At 49.1% G+C, this 21,556-nt stretch overlaps 8 protein-coding genes across 8 annotated transcripts; 5 read left to right on the forward strand and 3 right to left on the reverse strand.

The window, feature by feature from the left end:
• Positions 1 to 340: 340 nt before the first annotated feature.
• BDR25DRAFT_325223 (beta-ketoacyl synthase) lies at positions 341 to 1,609 on the reverse strand (the record flags this gene model as incomplete). Its single annotated transcript, XM_033692204.1, has 6 exons — positions 341 to 435; positions 487 to 842; positions 900 to 1,035; positions 1,106 to 1,171; positions 1,221 to 1,263; positions 1,415 to 1,609. The coding sequence occupies 6 exons, from the start codon at positions 1,607 to 1,609 to the stop codon at positions 341 to 343; spliced, it is 891 nt and encodes a 296-aa protein (XP_033547726.1).
• An 809-nt stretch (positions 1,610 to 2,418) lies between these two features.
• BDR25DRAFT_368544 (uncharacterized protein) lies at positions 2,419 to 4,363 on the forward strand (the record flags this gene model as incomplete). The annotated part of the gene is made up of 5 exons (XM_033697062.1): positions 2,419 to 2,543; positions 2,765 to 2,971; positions 3,028 to 3,381; positions 3,442 to 3,809; positions 3,860 to 4,363. The coding sequence occupies 5 exons, from the start codon at positions 2,419 to 2,421 to the stop codon at positions 4,252 to 4,254; spliced, it is 1,449 nt and encodes a 482-aa protein (XP_033547727.1). The 3' UTR covers positions 4,255 to 4,363.
• Positions 4,364 to 5,597: 1,234 nt separating this feature from the next.
• BDR25DRAFT_342717 (cytochrome P450) lies at positions 5,598 to 8,905 on the forward strand (the record flags this gene model as incomplete). Its single annotated transcript, XM_033693756.1, has 6 exons — positions 5,598 to 6,574; positions 6,678 to 6,768; positions 6,993 to 7,040; positions 7,273 to 7,450; positions 7,509 to 8,237; positions 8,293 to 8,905. Exons 1-6 carry the CDS (start codon positions 5,624 to 5,626, stop codon positions 8,903 to 8,905), a joined length of 2,610 nt encoding a protein of 869 aa, XP_033547728.1. The 5' UTR covers positions 5,598 to 5,623.
• A 428-nt stretch (positions 8,906 to 9,333) lies between these two features.
• BDR25DRAFT_368554 (TPR-like protein) lies at positions 9,334 to 13,171 on the forward strand (the record flags this gene model as incomplete). Its single annotated transcript, XM_033697063.1, has 2 exons — positions 9,334 to 10,296; positions 10,348 to 13,171. Exons 1-2 carry the CDS (start codon positions 9,389 to 9,391, stop codon positions 13,169 to 13,171), a joined length of 3,732 nt encoding a protein of 1,243 aa, XP_033547729.1. The 5' UTR covers positions 9,334 to 9,388.
• A 2,488-nt stretch (positions 13,172 to 15,659) lies between these two features.
• Positions 15,660 to 16,691, reverse strand: BDR25DRAFT_368560 (uncharacterized protein; the record flags this gene model as incomplete). The annotated part of the gene is made up of 3 exons (XM_033697064.1): positions 16,401 to 16,691; positions 15,924 to 16,340; positions 15,660 to 15,797 (listed from the first exon to the last, which is right to left on the reverse strand). Exons 1-3 carry the CDS (start codon positions 16,623 to 16,625, stop codon positions 15,660 to 15,662), a joined length of 780 nt encoding a protein of 259 aa, XP_033547730.1. The 5' UTR covers positions 16,626 to 16,691.
• A 401-nt stretch (positions 16,692 to 17,092) lies between these two features.
• BDR25DRAFT_325227 (uncharacterized protein) lies at positions 17,093 to 17,595 on the forward strand (the record flags this gene model as incomplete). Its single annotated transcript, XM_033692205.1, has 2 exons — positions 17,093 to 17,274; positions 17,373 to 17,595. The coding sequence occupies 2 exons, from the start codon at positions 17,093 to 17,095 to the stop codon at positions 17,593 to 17,595; spliced, it is 405 nt and encodes a 134-aa protein (XP_033547731.1).
• A 110-nt stretch (positions 17,596 to 17,705) lies between these two features.
• Positions 17,706 to 18,592, reverse strand: BDR25DRAFT_261140 (uncharacterized protein). The gene is made up of 2 exons (XM_033686689.1): positions 18,357 to 18,592; positions 17,706 to 18,305 (listed from the first exon to the last, which is right to left on the reverse strand). The coding sequence occupies exons 1-2, from the start codon at positions 18,453 to 18,455 to the stop codon at positions 17,727 to 17,729; spliced, it is 678 nt and encodes a 225-aa protein (XP_033547732.1). The 5' UTR covers positions 18,456 to 18,592; the 3' UTR covers positions 17,706 to 17,726.
• Positions 18,593 to 20,153: 1,561 nt separating this feature from the next.
• Positions 20,154 to 21,278, forward strand: BDR25DRAFT_342720 (uncharacterized protein). Its single transcript, XM_033693757.1, has 2 exons — positions 20,154 to 20,307; positions 20,384 to 21,278. Exon 2 carries the CDS (start codon positions 20,389 to 20,391, stop codon positions 21,136 to 21,138), a length of 750 nt encoding a protein of 249 aa, XP_033547733.1. The 5' UTR covers positions 20,154 to 20,307; positions 20,384 to 20,388; the 3' UTR covers positions 21,139 to 21,278.
• Positions 21,279 to 21,556: the final 278 nt, after the last annotated feature.

Consider the following 21,556-nt stretch of genomic DNA (forward strand, 5'->3'; position numbering starts at 1 on the left):
TCTGCAGCGCTTTAAAGCTAGAGCAGCCTAGCAGCTATTATAAGACTAAAAATCAGGCTATTTGCACATGTGGCGGCGTAGATATCGCCCATGGAGGGTGGGCAATAGACATGGGTGGGTATCTGAAGAGCTTTGTGCCTCGTGCCAAGACTATTCCCCCTCTCCCTGTTCTCGCGTTATCACAATTCACACTTTACCGCTGACCACACCACCACCATAAAGAGACCTCGTCTCACTTTCCTGGCCGTTGAAATGGTGAACAATCGCAGCAAGCTAGCTTCCCTAAAGCATCGGCAGAGTCTCAGTCATCTCCGGCAGGGGTAGATGGACCGGCTGACACTCACACAAATAATGAATCATTGTCACTTCGAAACCTTCGGAAAGTCTCGCCAATCGCGGCAGCTTCTATGGGGTCACCTACCGCTGTCCCGGTTCCTTTAGCATGTTAGCATCATTTCAAATGGTAGTTCGCGCTGCGGCTCTCACCGTGGCCTTCAAAGAGCCTGGTTTCTCTGAGGTCGAGTCCGGCGACCTGATATGTCTCGGCAATCAGATTTTTCTGGGCCCCTTTACTCGGCTGTGTGATACCTCCCGTGGTATGGCCGTCCTGGTTAGATCTAGTCGAACGGATTAGGGAGCGTATCGTATCGCCGTCTTCTATGGCCTTAGAGAGTGGCTTCAGGATTAAGCTGGCGAAGCCCTCGCCTCTTGCGTACCCGTTCTCTCGATGGTCGAAACTGAAGCATTTCCCATCGGGGGACAGGAAGTTCATATTCGATAGAGTGATGAGGTTCTCTGGCGAAAAGATGACATTTGATGCTGCGCAAATCGCCGTTGACGACCTCCCAGCCCAGATTTCTTAACATGCCAGGTCCAATGCGACTAGTCCGCTAGAACACGCCGTATCGATCGTCAAGCTAGTCCCTCGTAGGTCAAATCCCCAACTGATCCTATTGGAGAGAAGGGTCTGTGAGCATCCTGTAGCGTTGTAGGTGGGTATTTGCTCCTCGTCTCGCAAAACGAATGCCATGTAGTCTATCTCGCCAGGTACGATTAGATCACGCATGTCTTCTTCTTCTTCTTCTCATGCCTTAGGAAAACTCACCATTGCAGAAGCTGCCAACATGGACCGAGGTATTACTGCCAGCGATATCACTTCGTCGAATACTAGCTGCCGTCGAGTCCGCTTCTTCATGAATTGCCAAGCTTGAGCCAATCGCCATTTTCAATCGCATGATATGTTGTTTCCAACAAGCCTCGCTGCTATGGATCCAAGCATGCAGCTTCCGCTGGGGGAATTCCGAAGAATTGTGCGTCAAATTTTCGGATATCATCTCTCAGAAAGTACGCTCGATTTGGACGTATCTACAGTCTTTCTTAGCTCGAACACTTCCACCTGGTCAGACGTACCCACCGTGCCTTGGCTCTTTATATCTGGGTTATGAAAGGCCTCGATGTTCAGTCTTTCCTTGGGAAATTCCGTTGATGTGCATTCTCTGTTCATCAACTTCTCCCATAACGACTCCTCATCAATCGCTCCTTGGGGGAATTGAAATGCCAACCCCACTATAGCAATTGGTTCTTGGCTGGCTCTACTGATTCGTTCCATGGCTACTTCCCGGATTCATTGACTGCAGTCACGATATTAGATTTGCCTAGTGCCTCTTTCTAAGAGCGACCTGAAGGCGGAGAATGGCCCCAAGGCTTGCTTAGCTATAGCAAGAGTCATACACATCTTATCTATCCCGGCGTACTGCATGTCTCATTCTTACTCCGTCCACCCAAAAAGAGAATGTCAAAATATCGACTTCGCCTCCTTTCCGCGACAACGATAAAATTAGCCGAGTATGGTTCATTTGTCATCATTTTAATATACGTACGACTGGCGCATCGCTGTTGAGACCCGAAAGATGCTTTCATTGTCAAGGACTTAGACTCTGAGAGTTTAGCTGTGCCGCCAGATGCAAAAGGAGCACTGCACCAGGGATCATGATTGTATCCCTGCTGCCGTTTTTATCACCCATTCCAATTTCACGGCGCGCCCATTGTTTAGCCTATGCACCTGCGGCGAGGCAAACAACCCCAGGGATTTAGATTGCCCAAAGGTTGGTTTCGCGCCGCCGCATGCAAGATTCACGTGACAACAGCTTTTTCTAGTAAGAAAGACCGCACGCAGTGCTGACGCGACTGCATTCTGCGACCGATTCCACCGCAAACCAACATCACAATGTCAACGCCCTTACAGAATACCCCAACGCCCAAAGTATAATGGAAACAGGTAATTCGACCAACCCATCAACCGCCCTGAGGATCGACTATCTTTCAGGATGGAGGCTCCACACGATCACAGCTGCGTGAGTTCCTGACCCTTCAGAGCGTATCGTAAATAGTCTAACATTTTCGAGGCTCTGCATCAGCATGATTGTTGCCCAGATGGAGTCCACTGTTACGAGCACGGCCGTAATTACTATCACCAATGATCTAGGCGGCTATCTGCAAAGCTCATGGATGCTTACAGCATACTGGCTGACTTCTGGCGGCATGTTTGTCAGATACGAAAGCTCGAGAGCACTGGCTAATACGATATAGCATTCCAAATCATCTGGGCTAAGATTTCTGATATCTCTGGCCGCAAAAAGTCCATTCTGATGACCCTGTTCTTATTCACTGCGTTTTCGGGAGCCTGTGGTGCTAGTAAATCTATTACTCAACTGTGGGTTCTTGCGATACCTTGGTGTCTACACAATTGCTGACAAAGATGCAGTATCATGTTTCGATGGCTTCAGGGAATTGGAGGCTGCGGCATCCTCGCCCTTAGCCAACTAGTTTTCGTCGAACTTGTACCGCCTGCAAAGTATCCTAAGTACATCGGCATTGTTTCGATCGCAATGACAGCACCTCTCGTACTCGGACCACTTGTAGGAGGTGGCGTTTCGTTATCTGGAGATTGGAGATGGATATTCCTGATAAAGTGAGGATTCAAAAGAAGAAGCTCAACTCCATGATCTGGACTAAGAATTTTGGCAGTGTCCCCGTGGGTGTGATTGTAATGCTTATCGTGCTTATCGTCTTCCCACAGCGCTTAAGGCGGGAACCAAAGAACCAACGCGGACCATTTTCGATCCATTTTCTTCGAAGAATCGATTTTCTGGGGTGCATGCTCCTACTTGGAACGTGCTTGCTCTTGACAACAGGGCTGCAGCAAGCTGCACGAGGCTACGATTTTGACTCGGCCTTTGTGCTACCGCTGCTTATCTGCTCCTGTCCTTTCTTCATTGCTTTCCTCGTGTCGCAATGGTTCATCACAACACGTCGGAGTACTCCTGAGCCAGTATTGCCATGGCGCTTCTTTCAGAGTCGCATCTGTGCTGCCGTTATACTGTATGCATCCTAAGAGCTACTCTACGCACATTCTTTCTCTATCATCTAATTACATCACAGAATCACACTGTTGAACGGGGGGGTCCTATCGATATGCGTCGTTCAAATACCTCAACGTTTCATGACAGTCAACGGCACGTCACCGTTTGCAGCTGCAGCAAAGTTGCTGGCCTTTGGTGCGTTCGTCATCTTTGGCACAATTATTGCAGTGCCTGCAATGGACCGACCACATGTACAGCCATCTCTCATCATGGCCGCTGGCGTCTGCCTTGAAATTATTGGCACCACCGTGCTCTCTCAGGCCTCAAGCGACTATCGCATTAGGGGAGCGCAGTATGGTTGCCAGGCTCTCATTGGAACGGGCATTGGCTTCATTGTCTCTGCAGTCATGATGCTTATCAAAAGCAATTTCGAAGAGCGTGACTTTGGTATTACTCCTACTTGATGGCATTCACTGAGTTTGACTAATAGGTCTCAGCCGTTGCTACAGCAGCCCAGTCACAGTTCCGCACTCTCGGAGGCTTGATCGGAGTATCTATTGGTACCACGATTACGAATAGGTCTTTGGAGCCAAAAATCCGCTCGATTCTCCCTCCGCCAATGGCTGCACTTCTGTTGGAAAGAACAGAAGCCTTAAGCATGCTTTCTGGCGATGCCCTAGCCCGTGTTCGCGTTGCCTTCGGCACCTCGTACAACAAACAGATGTATCTAGCGATCGGCCTTGCAGCTGCATGCTTGCCTATTGCAGCAATGGCATGGATAACGACACCGACTGCAATGACACCCCGGACCTCTGATGACGCAGAGAAGTCAGCTATCATAGATTCACTTGTCGCCGAGCAATCACCACCAGCTGCTGAGACTGATCGCTGAGCATCCAAGACATGATACATTGTTGGGATTTGATACGAGTCTCAAACTAATCTTAAAGGAAAAGATTGTTTACCAAGGTCATGGACCGGATAGCTAGCTTCCTTGTTTGCTGGATGGAATCCTCCAGCCTGGGACTCGGCACCTCGAGTACGCCGCTGTGGACGTAATTCCAGGCCTTAGTATCATCAAAAAAATCAAACAACTTTTCCATTCCTTCCTGCTCACGATAAGGATCCCCTTCTCCCCAAATCATGGTAGTGGGAATCTCGATCTTGACTCCTCCAGGAAGCTCCTGCAAGCGCTTCATCTCACCCGTATTGAACCACTCGAATGGATCACCTACTGCTGTAGGACTGAGTAGAATCGCACACTTGAACGCAGGTGCTGCATTTGGTTGCTCTACGCTTGCGGGCGCCATGTATGCTATGGCCAGCCCCGCGCCCTGCGAGAATGCAAACACCCCGTCGAAAGGCCCTTCTGTTGCAAGATCTGGGATCCCACAGTCAATGGACATTGTCTCGATTGGCGTGTTGTTCTTGCCACGGGTAACATTGTCACCTTTATCTCCGATGTTATAATTTTGGCTGTACCACAACAGATCATCCCGCGTTTGCACTTAAACAGAAGCAGGAAGTGTGGTTTGAGCGCTCTGTTCACTATTGGCATCTTCGCCCTCATCTGTTCCGGTGTGCGCATCCATTACCAAATTCAGCTTCTTAAGAGCTCGGCAGATATCACGTATGTTGGATCAAAGATCTCCTTTTGGGGAACGTGTCAAGTCACGGCGGGATTTTTGGTCGCTTGTCTCTTGACAATGCCTCTACTATACAATAAAATTAAGAATCAGACCTGGGTGGAGAAGATGGGAAGCAGGGTGAGAACGTTTTTATGGCGTTCGAGGAGTGACTCTAGGTTTGCGAGCGTGGGCAAGGTGGACATTACCACTATTGGTGGAGGGGGTGGTGGCAGGAGGTTTCAAAATGGGAGTAGTAAGAGAGTGGCGACAGATGTGGAGTTTGATGAGTTGGTCAATAGAACAGATTTATCCATCACGTCGCGAGTGACGACAACGGAGGATGCCCACAGTTTTTCGAGGGGGTCGGAACAGAATGTCTGAGCGAAAATGGGATGTCGGAATGAACATCACGAGTATTGATTTCAATGATGTGAATTCTACAATCACTTAAAGAGAATCAGTTTATTAGAATCTTCTTTCGGCAGTCTAAGACACTCAGGTTGCGACTGATTTTCACATGCATGGCTTCCAAATAGGCGGTACGTGTGTCGCTTATACATTTCTCAGCACCGCTTAGCTCCGAGCAACATCAACGACCTGACATCTACTGTGATATATCACGAACGTTTCAATATGTCAAGAGATTCGAAGAAAGCCGAAATCGTAGGCTTTCGGCCTTTGAGTCGCTCCATTTCCCTCTACGAGCCTCGAGAGCCCGCAAAAGGCCAGCTGATCATTCTCGCGACGTGGCTCGGCGGCACAGCAAAACACATCGCGAAATATACGACTCTCTACAAAACACTTGCTCCAAGCGCAAAGATACTGTTAATACAGGGACCTATCGATAGTTTTCTCGCGCCTTACCCCATTCAAAGGAGAAATATCCGACCTGCAATAGATCCCATCGCTCAAGTTGTGAAGGAATGCGGACATAGCGTCAACACTCTCGACACACGTCACGATGCTACGCACTCCTTGACTAGTCCACACATACTGCTACACATCTTCTCAAACGGCGGTGCAAACAACATCCTTCAGCTTCTGCAAGTATGGAAGTCAGAGATAGGTAGCCCCCTCCCGCTTTCCGGTCTGGTCATCGATTCAGCCCTTGCAGTCGGCGGATACAAACAGAATTATCGCGGCTTCCAGCAAAGCATACCAAATGGTCTGATACTCAGACTTCTCGGCCCTGTAGCCGCCAGCTATGCCTTGCTGGTCTTGGAAACATCTATAGCGCTGGGCAGGTACCCAAGACCGGAAACTGCGATGCGTCAATGTATCTTCGATGAAACACTCGTACAGGTCGGCGAACCTGAAAACTTCTTGTACGATGTGAATAGAAATGATGGTACAAAATCAGCCAAAACCAAGCGCATCTGCTATTTCGCTAGCAAAGCAGATCAAAACACGCCTTTTCAGGATATTATTAGTCATTCCAAAGAGGCAAAGGAGAGGGGCTGGGATGTGGATCTGCACCTGTGGGACGATACTCCGCACTGCAACCATTTGGGGAAACATGAGAAAGACTATATGGAGGCTGTGAAGAACATGTGGATGCCCAAGAAACCAGAAGCAGAAATCAGAGTGCGGTCGAAATTGTGATTAGGGCCAAGATGAGACAACTTCTTTCAAGATCGTAAGATATCCACGCCTCGAACATAGCAAGTGATACAAAAGATAAGGACAGTCTCCCCATGACGGCGAGAGGTTGTCCGACTCGAAAGTGGGAAGTGGCACAGTGCATCTTACATTGTGTACAGCCGGCCGGACATTACCGGGTAACTAAAGCTCACGGAAATCATATACACGAAAGACGCTATTAAGGATAGAGTGATAGCCTTGTATGGGTCCGCTCATAAGGCGGCGTCCATGCAGCAAGCCTTGCGTGATCTATGAAACAATAGCCTACACAATTGTTTTCCTAGTTTTGGACAACCAAGGGGCCATTGCATATATCTTGCTCCTGGTACCGATCATTATAGGGTAATTTGATGTTACACAGCATACGCTTCGGACTCCGAGGAGCCTAGCCGTCAAATGGGTGTCAAAGGTGGGCGTTTTGTCCCCGCAGTGCTTGTACATTGCCTGTGTTCCACACATCTGCATCCTTCCCAAGCTCTTTAGTAGTCGTATACGTCTTAACGTCTTCTGAAACTTAGTCTTCATTGAAGACAACGGACATCATTGAACATCTGCTTCGAGAGGGACTCTAGAGACTTGAACGATGGTTTTTGGAGCTCTTAGCGCCCACCTACACGCTCAACTCTGTTCTTTCCCATTAGGTTTTGCATATGCCTTCGCGTCCGTGATCTTGTTTCTCGTTGCTTTCCGATTATGGAAATTCACGATACGACCACTCTTACATCCAGACGAGCCAAGTGAGCTACCATACTGGATTCCATACTTTGGCCATGCTTTCGCATACGTGAGGAGTGGGCATGATGTGATCATGCAAGCGAAGTACGCCTAAATCTATTAAGCGTACCCAGTGGAAGCCCTGAAGCCTTACAACATACAGAGAATATCTCAACAACACACGCGAACCCTTCGCACTTCAACTCAAAGATCGCAAAATATATTTCATCCTGCATCCAGATGACAGCACTGCAGTATATCGAAACACAACTACCATGTCGTTTATCAAGATTGTCGAACAGCTGCAACGAACATTTCGCATATCTGAAACAACAATGCGGACAGCTTGGCAACTGCCTAAATCGAAAGAGGAAGATAGGATGCAGACAATCGCTGGCGTGTCCAATCCGGGTTTGAAGAGTTTGGGCGATTTGAGTATGGATTTCTGGAAAGCTCAAGTTGCGGGAAAAGAATACAGAACCGTTGAATCTAAATTCTCACGCTTGATTGCAGATGAGTTAGCCAAGGAAGTCGCACGCACGGATATGAGAGATGGGGTATTCAGGTTACTTCCACTCATGCAAAGGGTTTTCCTGAGCGCAGGCATACGCACCTTCTTTGGTGAGAAACTCCTCGAGGTGGACCCTGATTTTGTAACCAAGTTCATCGTGTTTGATGATGAAAGTTGGAAGTTATGGTTCAAGTGGTCATTCTCAAAAAAGATGTTTGCAAACAAGCGGAGAGTGGAGGAGTCACTGGAGAGATGGCTGGAGTTGCCTCGAGGGGAGAGAGGGGAGCTGGCGTATTTGGTAGATATGGTAGAGAAGACGCAGCTGGCGATAGGAACCCCGATCGATGACTTAGCGAAGATTATGAACTTGTTGATCTTTATGTGAGTAGCCCTCTACCTGACCATGAGGCCATGATAGCTGACTACCACACTGAAGTATCAACACGAACACATACAAAGCCGCATATTGGGCTACAGCCCATCTTCTCACGAGCTCTTCCATTCGAGATGATATCCAAACCGAGGTCTCGCGAGCACGGCAGCTCCTCAACTCGCACCAGCTTACTGAATCTTATCTTAACAACCTTCGTAGCGAAACGCCTCATATCACGGCCATATTTCACGAGTCTCTTCGCTACTACAGCGCCTCATCTTCAATCCGACTTACTCTCGCCCCAGTAGCGATCGGAAAGCGCGTCATTCCTACCAAGTCTGTCGTCTTCATTCCTTTCCGTCCCTTGCACTACGACGCAGAAGTATTTGGGTCCGATGTCAATTCGTTCAATCCGGATCGGTTTTTCAATGATAAAAAGCTATCAAGCTCGCAGAACTTCAAACCTTTCAGCGGTGGTAGTAGTTACTGCCCAGGGCGGGTACTTGCAAGGATGGAGTTTGCGGTCTTTGTTGGGGAGCTGCTTGGCGCATACAATGTAGAGGTTCTAGGCGAGGGCAAGGTACCAACAACGGATGAGAAAACGCCAACGAAAGGAATTCTGATGCCGATAGAAAGAGAAGATATAAGCGTGAAGGTCTCCTGCAGAAAGCAGTAATCTATAGTGCCTAGACATATCAATCACTTGTACATCCTCTCGGGTTAAATATCGCCTCCCTTGATTGTTGGCGAATCTGCTAAATCCTGTGAGATAGATCGCGACTCCTCTCTCTGACGAAGAAATCACCCTAGTGCCAGTCTCACTTGGAAGCTGGGGGGTCAGCAAGCTTAGAAAGCGCTAAAAGATGAGTGAAGCCTTTGGCAGACGCAGAGATGAGTAACTGAGTTAATTGCTAAAGGAGTGTATTTAGGGTCTATATATATGCAAGAAAAGGGATAAGTAAGATCAGGCGACGTTCTTCGCTGACTAAGCTCGGTTATATTGCCACGTGACGTCAAGCCCTTGCAGCTAAGCCAACCTCTCTTCAATTTCTTCTTAACCAACACAGCTGTAGTGCTTCGACCGCCCAACTCGTGCTTCACTTACTCGGATTTATTCCAGTAACTTTCTTAGCAAGAGTTTGCGAGCGGTCCTCTCATCATGCGTCTTCTGCGGCTCGAAGAGGACGGTGAGTTCAGCCTGATTGAACATGTTGGCAAGAATATTCCGCCATATGCAATTCTTTCGCATACTTGGGGAGAGGATCACGAGGAGGTTACTTTCAAAGACTTGAAGAAAGGTATAGGCAAGAGTAAGCCTGGATATTGCAAGCTTGCCTTTTGCAGAAAACAAGCGGCAAAAGACAACCTCCAGTATTTCTGGGTGGACACCTGCTCTATTGACAAGTCAAGTAGCGCGGAGCTTTCAGAAGCCATCAACTCCATGTTTCGCTGGTACTATGAATCAGCCAAATGTTACGTATATCTCTCCGATGTCTCAACCAGTGGGTTCGCCAACAACGACCAATCTTTCCAGAAGAGCAGATGGTTTACCCGAGGGTGGACACTGCAAGAGCTCCTTGCTCCCACAGCTGTTGAGTTCTTCTCTATGGAAGGCGATCTACTTGGTGACAAAGGTTCACTTGTGCAAGAAATTTCCAACACTACAGGCATATCGGTTAAAGCCCTCCAAGGAAGCTCTTTGTCCCATTTCAGCATCAACGAACGGATGTCATGGACAAGAAGACGAGAGACGAGACGCGAAGAGGATATGGCCTACTCTTTGCTGGGCATATTCAACATTCATATGCCACTAATTTATGGCGAAGGTCAAGAGAAGGCGATGAAACGGCTTCAGAAAGAGATAAGAGAGTCTTCCACAAACCAATCGCTTGTTTCATCCCCGTCACCTTTAACAAACCCATCAAACCAAAAACCGAAACCATCTTCAAATGTGCCCTTTAACAGAGACCGCGACTTCATGGACCGCCCCAACATCTTAACTTGGATTAGCGAAAAGTGCACAGGGCAGTCCAGTCGCGCCGCACTTGTGGGTCTTGGTGGCGTAGGGTAGGTGAGCCTCTGTCGTTCGATAGCTCTATTGTTCTAACAATACAATAGGAAGTCACAGATCGCAATTCAGTACTGTTACAATGTCCAGGACGTATCGCCACAAACCTGGGTATTCTGGGTGCATGCAAGCACGCAAGCGAGGTTTGAGGAAGGTTACCGCAGAATTGCTGAGGCTGCAAAGATAGATGGCTGGGACAATCCAAAAGCAGATGTTCTACGGCTCGTCCGCAGCTGGCTGTGCGACAAGTCGAACGGGCGGTGGATGATGGTAGTCGACAGTGCTGATGACTTGAGTGTATTCTTCCCTCCGGCTCACGGAACACTGGTCACCGGAGCTACAAATCTAAGCCAGTCGGCGGAGCCGCTGTCGGATTTCCTACCGCAATCCGCAAACGGGTCAATTCTCGTAACTTCCCGGAGTCGAGACGTAGCTTTTAGATTAACGGGGAGTCAGAACTCCATCATAGAGATCAAGCCATTGGAGAAGGATGATGCGCTGGCTCTTCTCCGGAAGAAGCTTGGCTTCGATACCGATGATCGCGATGTGACTGAGTTGCTACAAACCCTCGATTACATGCCCCTCGCCATAACTCAGGCAGCAGCCTACATTGTGCAGAGAGCGCCGCGTATGACTGTCTCGAGATATTTGGACGAGGTTCGCAGAAGCGACCATGATCGAGCGCGTCTACTAAAGAAGGACGTAGGAGACAGTCGGAGAGACGGCAGAGCATCCAACTCAATCATCGCGACTTGGCAGATATCGTTCGAATATATCCGGAAAGAGTCACCGACGGCCGCTCGGCTTCTATCGCTGATGAGTCTCCTCGACTGCCAAGGCATTCCGGAATTGCTTCTTCGAGGCAGATACCAGCCGGCCGCCGACTTAGAGGCTGACTTTGACGACGATATCCATACACTTACCAGCTATTCCCTAGTTGGGATGAGCGCCAACGGAAGCGAGTTCGAGATGCATCGCCTGGTGCAATTCTCAACAAAGAAGTGGCTAGAATTGTATAATGAGCTAGAGGACTGGAAGAGAACGTATGTAATGCTCATGAATGACAACTACCCGGTCGGGCGGCACGAGAACTGGACGGTGTGCCAAGCGCTATTTCCACATGCCCTAGCTGCTGTAGAGTACGAACCGAAGGGTGCAAAGGCACAAGAGGCATGGGCGTCGGTGCTTTTTAAAGCGGCGTGGTATGCAGGAGAGATGGGACAGTATGACATAGCGCAGCGAATGGGCTCTGCTGCTTTTAGAGCAAGGGAAAGTCTGTTAGGAGCCGAGCATCCAGATACGCTCAGCAGCCTTAATAACCTTGGGCTAGTCTTAGACTGGCAAGGGAGGTATGGTGAAGCTTGTGCAATCCACCAACGTGGGCTGGAAGCAAAAGGGAGAGTGCTTGGGGCTGAGCATCCGGATACCCTGACTAGCATGGGCAACCTAGCGTCAACGTACCGGAACCAAGGGCGGTGGAAGGAAGCCGAAGGGCTAGAGGTGCAAGTGCTGGATACAAGCCAAAGAGTGCTTGGGGAGGAGCATCCGGATACGCTGACCAGTATGGCCAACCTGGCGTCAACATACCGAAACCAAGGTCGGTGGAGGGAGGCCGAAGAGCTAGAGGTACAAGTGATGGACACGAGAAAGAGGGTGCTTGGGGAGGAGCACCCAGATACGCTGACTAGCATGGCCAACCTAGCGTCAACGTACCGGAACCAAGGGTGGTGGAAGGAGGCTGAAGAGCTTCAAGAGGACGAACTAGAAATATGCTCAAGAGTGCTTGGGGAGGAGCATCCAGACACGCTGACCAGTATGGCCAACCTAGCGTCAACGTACCAAGACCAAGGTCGGTGGAAGGAGGCCGAAGAGCTAGGTAAACAAGCGGTGGACACAAGAAAGAGGGTGCTTGGGGAGGAGCATCCAGACACCCTGACCAGCATAGGTAACCTAGCGTCAACGTACCAGAACCAAGGGCGGTGGAAGGAAGCTGAAGAGCTAGAGGTGCAAGTGATTGACAGGAGAAAGAAGGTGCTTGGGGAGGAGCATCCATACACCCTGGTTAGCATAGCCAATCTAGCGTCAACGTACCGGAACCAAGGACGGTGGAAGGGGGCTGAAGAGCTAGAGGTACAAGTGATGGACACAAGAAGAAGGGTGCTTGGAAAGGAGCATCCAGACACGCTAGCCAGTATGGGGAACCTGGCGTTCACGTACTGGAATCAAGGTCGATGGAAGGAGGCCGAAGAGCTAGAGGTGCAAGTGGTGGACACAAGCTTAAGGGTGCTTGGGGAGGAGCATCCAGATACGCTGACCAGTATGGCCAACCTAGCGTCAACGTACCAAAACCAGGGTCGGTGGAATGAGGCCGAAGAGCTAGAAGTACGAGTGATGGATACAAGAAAGAGAGTACTTGGGGAGGAGCATCCAGACAACCTGACTAGCATGGCCAACCTAGCGTCAACATACCACAAACAAGGGCGGTGGAAGGAGGCCGAAGAGCTAGAGGTGCAAGTGATGAACAGGAAAAAGAGGGTGCTTGGGGAGGAGCATCCAGACACCCTGACCAGTATGGCCAATCTAGCGTCAACGTACCGGAACCAAGGCCGGTGGAAGGAAGCCGAAGAGCTAGAGGTGCAAGCGATGGACAGGAGAAAGAAGGTGCTTGGGGAGGAGCATCCAGACACGCTAGCAAGCATGAACAATCTCGCATTTACCTTGAAGTCCCAGGGCCGCAACGATGAGGCTATCTTGCTCATGGAAAGATTCCTCCCGCTAGGAAAGCAAATATTTGGCTCTCAGCATCCTTACATACTCTCATCCCTTGAAGCTCTAACTAAATGGCAAATGGAGAATTTAGAGATTAAGCTTTGAAGTGTCTTAATATTTTTGTGGATCCCGTAACTTGTGTTTTTCAAGATAGTTTCGACGAGATATTTAGTAAATAGAGCTAGTGGGTACCTCAGTAATTATGTTTTAATTTAGTTTAAAGCAGGTGATTGAAATTTATCAAACATGGGGGTTCTACGACGGACTACCCAATTAACCTTGAGTTTAGCATCTCAAAGACTACACAAAACACGCAACTTCTCAGATCCTCAGTCTACAGTACCATACTCATCCCCCCTGCAAGGCTACAAATAATATATCAAACCATAAACGGCGGCGCCTTATCCTTCAAATTCAATAGAAACCGAGTGCAGTTGAGTATATGCCGCTATGTAGCGGCCTATAGGAGTGCCTTCCTTTCAAGCCCTATTAATGTGGCCCTCATTACAAACTACCACAATGCTACTAGCTCTCTTGTAGAGCTTGTGGGAGCACGGAGATGGGAGGAACTGGATTGATTGCTAGAGGAGTGCACCTAGGGGTCTATATATATGCGAAAAAAGGGGTAAGTCTTGACAACATGAGACTTATCGTGACATGCATGCGACTATCGTGAGAGCCATGCGTGAGAGCCATGCGTGACTACTGCACACATCTTTTCTCACTGCGACCTTCAATACTTGCGGCCGTCTGAGCCTCCAACCAAACCAGCTCTTTAGCATTCCGCTGCCATGCCCGAGCTGTTAAACACACACCCGCCACAAATAACGCGACCTACTAGATTCCCCCATCAGTAGTGACAAGGATACTAGAACATATAGAGGTATTGCAGTTTAGTGGTAAGAAACTTAGCACTGAGTTACCCGAGATTTTAAAGAAGCAAATAATTCTGCAAATACTCCAACTTCAATGGCAAGAAGCGAAAAGCATAGAATTCGACCTGGAGCCTGCTCCCTCGAACGAATCTGCACCTACCGCGGTCTTCGTGTCTCTACCTCGATCCAGCACACCCACCAACGCTAAACCTACATCCTCCAACTCCCATATCGCTAGGTCGTGCCCCTCATGGCGAAGCCCGCACGATCCCACTAGCTAGTCTCGGAATCAACCAAGTGGTCTCGAGGACCGTAGCGTGATAAAGGTAACGGTTAGGTACTCTGCATATTTGGTTGTTGTTACGATGGAGATGGTACTATTCTTTTTAGTTACAGTTCCACTGTTTACGGTGCTGAGGGATGTGATGGCTCTGGTACAATGCGAAACTTGCGGTCGCGATGCAGCGGAGGGTACAACAAAGGGGTTGAGAAAGGAGGGGCTGATTTGGGGGGCTGTCGGTGTAGGTGCAGGTAGAACTAATGGTGAATGTGCAAGGGATGTAACGGATGGAGCCGTCGGGTTCGATATGGAAAGCGCTGATGATTTACTAGGAAAGGCGCGCGACGTTTTTTTCACACAATGATCGAGATTCTCGTGGGAGTAATGAATTATGATTTAATTACTCTTTGGAAACCCTAGAATATACGTTGATCCTCTGTTTCAAGGAACTAGGCTTGGAATTGAATAACATCCGGTCCAGAATAAATGCGTAGCATATATTGCAGTCGTATTTGAAGAAGATTTGCGGAGGTCTCGGACATTAGCTTCCCCCTCCCGAAAGTGCGAGAAAGAGGGGTTCAATAAACCTGCTATCCAGATGCGGGTTCAGGCATCCAAAAGCCAAGCAAACAATGGTCAGCATTGCAATGTCAGCGGCCTAGACTTGCGGGCTGAAGCTCCGAAGCTCCTCTTCAACTTCGAAAGAGATTGGTGAAGAGAAGTTCTTGCAGAGTTCTAACTTAAAGAGTGTTGTTCATTGACCAGTACGAAGTAACGTCACGGGTTTCGGTCTACATCGAAGTGAGAAGGGTTGTGCCGGTATACCAACAAGGAATCAGCAGTAACACCGTCTGGATGACAAAATAATCGATGGTGAGACTAGGAAAGTAGAAAAGCGAGGATGTGATATATTAGACGCTGATACTCCTTCCTTTCAATAGGTGGATTGTCACAACCTACTTACACTTATTCGAACCCATCTATTCCAAGACACCTTTATTACCTTTCTCTACCTAGTCTAATTCCTCCACACGACACGAATCTCCTCCCACTATGTCCTCCAAACCCATCCTCCTAGAGAATGGCGTGGCTCTCCTTCACGATGCTAACAACCACGTTGTACCAACACTCGCCTCAATCCTCGTAAAAGACCACAAGATAACCTAGATCGGAAAAAACATCGCCGTTGGGCCGGATGTGGAAGTCCTTGATTGTACTGATAAACTTATAACTCCTGGGTTCATCGATACTCACCATCATGGCTGGCAAACGCAATTGAAGGGTCGGCATGCGAACGAGTTGCTGCTAGATTACATACTTACTGGTCCGTACTTCACGCCCAAAACTAGGCCCAGATTTCGTCTACATATCAGCGTGCTCACCCCTCGCTAGGCAACGCACAATCTTTCCAATATAGCCCCCTCGACACGTTCTACGGTCAACTTGCTGGAATGCAGGAGGCTCTCGCTGCCGGCACAACCACAGTCGTTGACCATGCCCATCTGACGTACTCGCCAGAGCACGCAAAAATGGGAATCGCTGCTACAGTAACATCGGGGATACGCTCTGTATTTTGCTACACGCCTATTATGCGTATAGCACGCTGGAACCCGTTGACGCTTGATAATCCACTGCCAGATTGGGTAATGCAGACATTTGGAGACCTAGCTGCTCAAGGGCCGTTCGGAGACGGAAGAGTTACCTTGGGATTTGCGTTTGATCTGTTCTTTCTTCCCGCAGAAGTTCTTAAAATGGTGTTTAAGAAGGTGGGAGATGCAAGGGTGAGGACGATCACCTCGCACTTTAACTCGAGCATACAACTCGGGGCTCGCGAAAGTGTCGTGCGCGAATTTGAAAAACTGGATATCCTTGACTCGAGGTTTCTATTCTGGCATATGAACGGATGTTCGGCAGAAGATGTCCAAGCATTAAAGAAGGCTGGTGCACATGTGAGCTCGACACCGAGCACAGAACTGCAGATGACAATGGGTCGGGCGGTATGCTTTGACGACTCGTTCCTTGACGGAAAGTCTCCACGGCGGGCGTTTGGGCTGCCCGCCAAGCCCTGGTCGGTGTTCGTGGTTCTCCCGTGCCGACCTCGAGTCCTGACCGCCCGTATCTAAAACCTGCTTATGTCATGTATCGTTTCTGGGCTTCCGCGTCGTGGCCCTCGCCCTACGTTAGCGATGGTCTTGGTGACGATGGAGCTAGCACCAACTCTCCCCTCCAACGCCCACACCGCAGTCGACTGACCCTGGTGCTGCCTATCCATGCCCTCTCTTCCTTCATCCAATATGGCGTCGTTCCCCCCTGGATCCGCCTGCTCACTCTGGCGCCCGAGAGCCTGCGAAGATGAGCCATGTCCAGACGTGCCTGCGCGCTTCCTGGCACTGTGGTCGCCCATCGCGGTGGCACGGCACGCTCTCTGTTGGGCGGCCGTTTCTGGCACTCTCGAGCTCCGCCCCTCCCAGGCAGTGCATATATATACACATAAGAGGGCCTTGACCCGCGACGTCCACTCTCCTTCCCGCGCACTCTTTCGTTCCCTCTATCTTCCCTCCCCTCCCCTCCCCCTCCACGAAGCACTCCTCGCGCCTATTCCAAACGCTTCATGCCCACCTCAAGTTGATTTTAGGCATTTGAACACGCTCCCCGCTTATTCACTGACCTACGCTCCTCTCGCTTCTCTTACGGTTATAGATCCGCTATCCGCCCTCTTGGCGTCGCACTTCCCGCCTATCCTCCCTTTGTACTTTGCTGATGTCAGCAAAGCCTTGGCACGGATATTAGGGTCGCACGGCCTGTGGCTCGTGCACCGAATCAGCGTGAAGCTTCTGGAATGAATACTTTCGCTGATTCGAGTCCTTCTTCATGGCCACGTACTATATGTACTTCCCGTTCCTCACCTGTGAAGTCAGGTGTGGCGCTGTGGCGCTTGACATCGCCGACCGACAGAATGCGCACAGCATGACGCTCGCAGTAAGGGCCGTCGTCGAGCTTTTCCGGCTCGTCAAGCGCGAGAAGGAGATCCATCGGAAATCCTCGCCTTCTCCGTCTCGCACGATCATCGGTCAATCCGGATCTACGGTCACTACGCTGTGATTGATGGGGCCAAAATTACCTTCTACTGCCACCTGATCCATGAGTTCAGCTTCACGGCTCTAGAGGGGAATGAGAAATGGACGGCGCACAAATTCACGAAGAATGTTTATGATGCGTGGATGCTAACTCACTTTAAAAGACTCTGCTTAGCTGTTGATCATTTGCCCCCTGAGTTAGATTTTGGTGTCCCACCACTCCTGCAAGGCTCTGGGCTTTCGCAAGGCTTAGAATCCCATCATCTCTCGCAATCCTTAGCGGAGTCGGCCTCTTAGTTAGAAGATGATGGTCAGTTAGGTAGCCTTCCTGCCTATAGTCCTCACAATATATAACATTAGAGAAGAGCATTAGGTAAGAGCTAGCAGGTATAGATAATATAGATTAGCTAAATTCTAAGGCCTTTAGTTTACTTAGTAAGGGCTTGTCCTTTACCCACTCTCTTGGAGACTGTAGTTCTGTCTAGACCACCCTTTCCCCGGCGAATCTTTTCATTAAACCATAACCTGACACTTTCTTCGTCGCAAGAATCAAGCACGGTGTCTTCAACCATCAGTATACCATACACATAGGATATAGCCCAAACCCCCAACGTGTCGCGCCAGAAGCCTGGAGAGTCTTGGAGGAGAGTCCTGATGAAGCTCTCTAGGAGGAGAGCTTTGTCGGGATAATACAAATTCTTGTCGCAATGGAATCTCTGCATCGATAACGGATCGTTTGGAGGGGTAAGGCAGACATACGTGCTTCGAAGCAATACAACTCTTTCAGAGCCAGAAAACCCTGCTGGAAATTGGAACCGCACGGAATTGTCATCCAGCATCCGGTATCCAGGGATTTCCATAGGGTTAATCCGTCGAGTTATCTCGTCGTCTGGAAGGAGGTGTGGATCGAGTATACCGTACGACCATAGGGCGGGGCGAAAACCTGCCTCAACCAACTTCTGTGCGGCGAGGTCGAAATCAGATTCAGAAGGGATCAGCATATAGCTCTAGGTTATATTCGTTAGTACAATTATTAGCAAGCGTAGGAGAAGGCGTACATTGAGTAGTGTCCCCGCTCCGAGAAAGCCTATCGCCTGTTCGCCCCAAACAACTACCTTGACAGGATGCAACGCCTGAACGACAGATTCGAAAGCCATTGTAGCAGTGCGAGCAGTAGAAGACTAGCTGAATGCGGGTTATAGCCTGGCGCTAGAGATGGTTGTAATTATGTTTCCTGGCAGTTGAACACATGAAGACCGCGTGACAGTGGGTTTTATTGCAGAGTAGGGTAAAGATGCTACACGAAAGTGGAAGCGGAAAACAGCTTGCTTTATCTCAGCTACCTGCCTGAGCTGCCGCTAGCCTTTTCTAAGCATTAGCGCGACGCCACGTTAGACTGCTATGCTCAACCAATTAGATCTCAAATGCGCAGGGGATCGTTTGTCAGGCGCCGACGCCCAGCTCGGCGATATGGTTTCCGAACACAAAGAGGTTCCAAACACCGGCACTAAACTTGCACGACTTGTAAGGGAATAGGCAAGAGGCAACTAACGTGTTTGTATTGTGTTCCTATATAACAAAAGAAAGCATGCAGAAGAAGAGAAGCGTACAACGCAGAGATATCTCTCCATGGCTAACAGCGCCCGTACACGAGCCACGTTGGGATGGCCAATCAGATGGTAGCCGTCGATGAACACCAGAAGTCTATCGTGATGCTCTTAGATGTAGTCCCAAGAAGCCGTCAAATGATATTGACTTCGTGAAATACACAAAGTACTCGAAATCAAGTGCCAAACCGCCTCTTCCGCCGCCGTCCGGGCCACCCACCGATGGGCATCCTCTGAAAATCGACAATCCCCGTCCTCATGGAGGTCCCGACTTGCCTGAGGGTGTAGAGGATAGGGATTTCTATCAGATGCTCAGTTTATTTTTGACAAGCTCGTCATGGAGAGGATCGCATACCATACGAACCAGCATGCTAAGAAGCCCCGTTGATGACGGTATGGAGATAACAGTTTAGTTTAGATATAATTCCAGGTCACTGGTACCTAATGGTTCGTTAGGGAGCGATGCTAACATTGGGCTTTTTTTTTTTGCGATGGTTCAGCTGCCGCCAGCATGCTCGGCTACCATGTACGCAAACTTAAGAAAGAGTTTGACTAGGGCAGGCAGGATCACCACCAGGGTCCCTGCATGAATGCTCCAATAGATACCTACATGGAGGGTCACTGCGAAAGCCTCTAGAGATGGGTATAGCGCTAACTTCAGGCGGAGCTGCCGCGCTCTAATCGATCAATCCAATAATAATTCTGCCAGTGGTAACCGTGTTCACATCTGCTACTAGCGGGGCAAGTTCAATTTCCGCGCGCTGTTCCTTCAGGAGTCAAGGACAAAGCTAGTTTGAACTTACAGAGGTGAATAAACCAATTTTTGGGTCAGCACGTAGATGATCTAACAGTGCTAGCTAATGGTTTTCTATCCATTGCTTGTTTGCTGCCTGAAACATAAGCACTCCGTGCGGCACAGTATCCAAACCCATCACATGCCCCTTTCGCGCCAGCCCTAGCCGGGAGTCGATTGTAACTCCGGAAAATTATCTCAAATCATTAGGTGTTGCAAGTAGAAGACCTCTTGGCAATTCTAATTCAAGGCAGCTTGTTTCGTTAATCCTGGAAAGGACCTTATCACTTGGTCATCTGGTTTTCTATCTTAAGCGCTGCGGAAAAGTTCCTGCGTTGGATCTATTAACGCTATAATCTGCGCTGTCTCACAATGCGTTAGGAAGAAGGAGTTTGTCATAAGAATATAAAATGGCCTCAGTTAGAGCAGTAGAACACAATTCAGCCCAGCCCAGCCCAACAGCTACGATAGAGAATCAGCAAGACTGTCCAAACAAGGCCCTTTCATATTTAACAACAGACTTCTGCACCATCCTCCCAGCTTTCTTCGCCCATTTCCCGTCTTTGAGGGTGATTTCAAGACCCATTCCTAAGAAAATCCCAATTTTTGGTATGTCACTACCTCTACCGAGATGGGTGGATAATCCTTACATTGCTTAACCAAAACTTACGATTTCGTTCTTTAGTGGCAATGTCTGCAGATACCCTCAGCAGCGAAGAACTTCGACGTGCTGTGAGCATCCTTACGCAGTCTCTCCAACATAATCACGTAACATTTGGTATCATCGGGGGCGCTGGCTGCTCCCTGATCTTCCTCCGGCACCACCGGCCGTATCGCGGCACCAAAGATATCGATGTGATTATTCAAGCTGATCCAGCTAGACAGATTGACGCTGATCGTATTTCGCAAATACTCTACACGAACCATTCTCAGGATTTTGTCAAGAAAGATGCCGGGTATGGCGTATTCGTGCCAGCCGTACGTATCACTGGAAACAACGGTCTCGAAAAGCTTGTAGAAGTCGAGATATTCGATTTCCAGAGTTGGCCCAATCGCCCCCAATACGACCTTTCTAGGCCAGACAATGACCGCATCAATTTGAATGTGGGGCAAGCGACGGTTGCAGTCCTCAGTCCTCGTTGGCTTTTGAGAGAAAAGATCCTCTCCCAGCACCAGCGAGGTGGGAGCCTGAAGGAACAGTCCGACCTCAGCGATATCAGGGTCCTACTGGGATTGGTTCAAGCGAAGTGCTTGACTTTTAGTGGCCAAGAACAGACCGCAGCCTTGAAGGCCTTGCTGAACAAACTGCCGGAACTGAGGGAAGCACTGGAGGCTGCCATTGAATGCACTGAAGTGTTCAATCCTTGGCAATGGTCTGAGGAGCATAGGAGATATTACCGTTATAATCAGAACGGCACGGTTGAATGGGCGACATCCTGAGGAGCGCTGTTGATTGCTACATGAGTGCTTTAGTGCTTGGAAAGTTACTTTGTCTTTGTTGTTTTTGCTGTTTATTATCTGTCTAGTTGGTTATTCGCGTTTTTGGTTACTCTTTTTCCTGCATGTTACTTATATAGTCTGCCTTTTATAATTTTGCTTGTTGTTGTAAGTTTTATATGCGTAACCTGTTATTTCCTTGCAAAGAGAAGCTGTTACAGCACTCGTACTGCTAAACCGGAATTCCTAAAGGAGGAAGTCAACGCGCAGAGTAAGGCTGACTTACTACAGTGGTTCGACTCAGATGGCTTCCAGGTGGAGGCGGGTAATTAGCAGTATGATTGGCTAGCAGGGGCTGGGGTTGCTTTAGTGATCAAGAGGGCAAGATACAATGTCAAAGAGTATCGTATCTTAGAAATCG

This window comes from Lindgomyces ingoldianus (assembly GCF_010093535.1).
Source record: "Lindgomyces ingoldianus strain ATCC 200398 unplaced genomic scaffold BDR25scaffold_15, whole genome shotgun sequence".
Taxonomy (NCBI): Eukaryota; Fungi; Ascomycota; class Dothideomycetes; order Pleosporales; family Lindgomycetaceae; genus Lindgomyces; species Lindgomyces ingoldianus.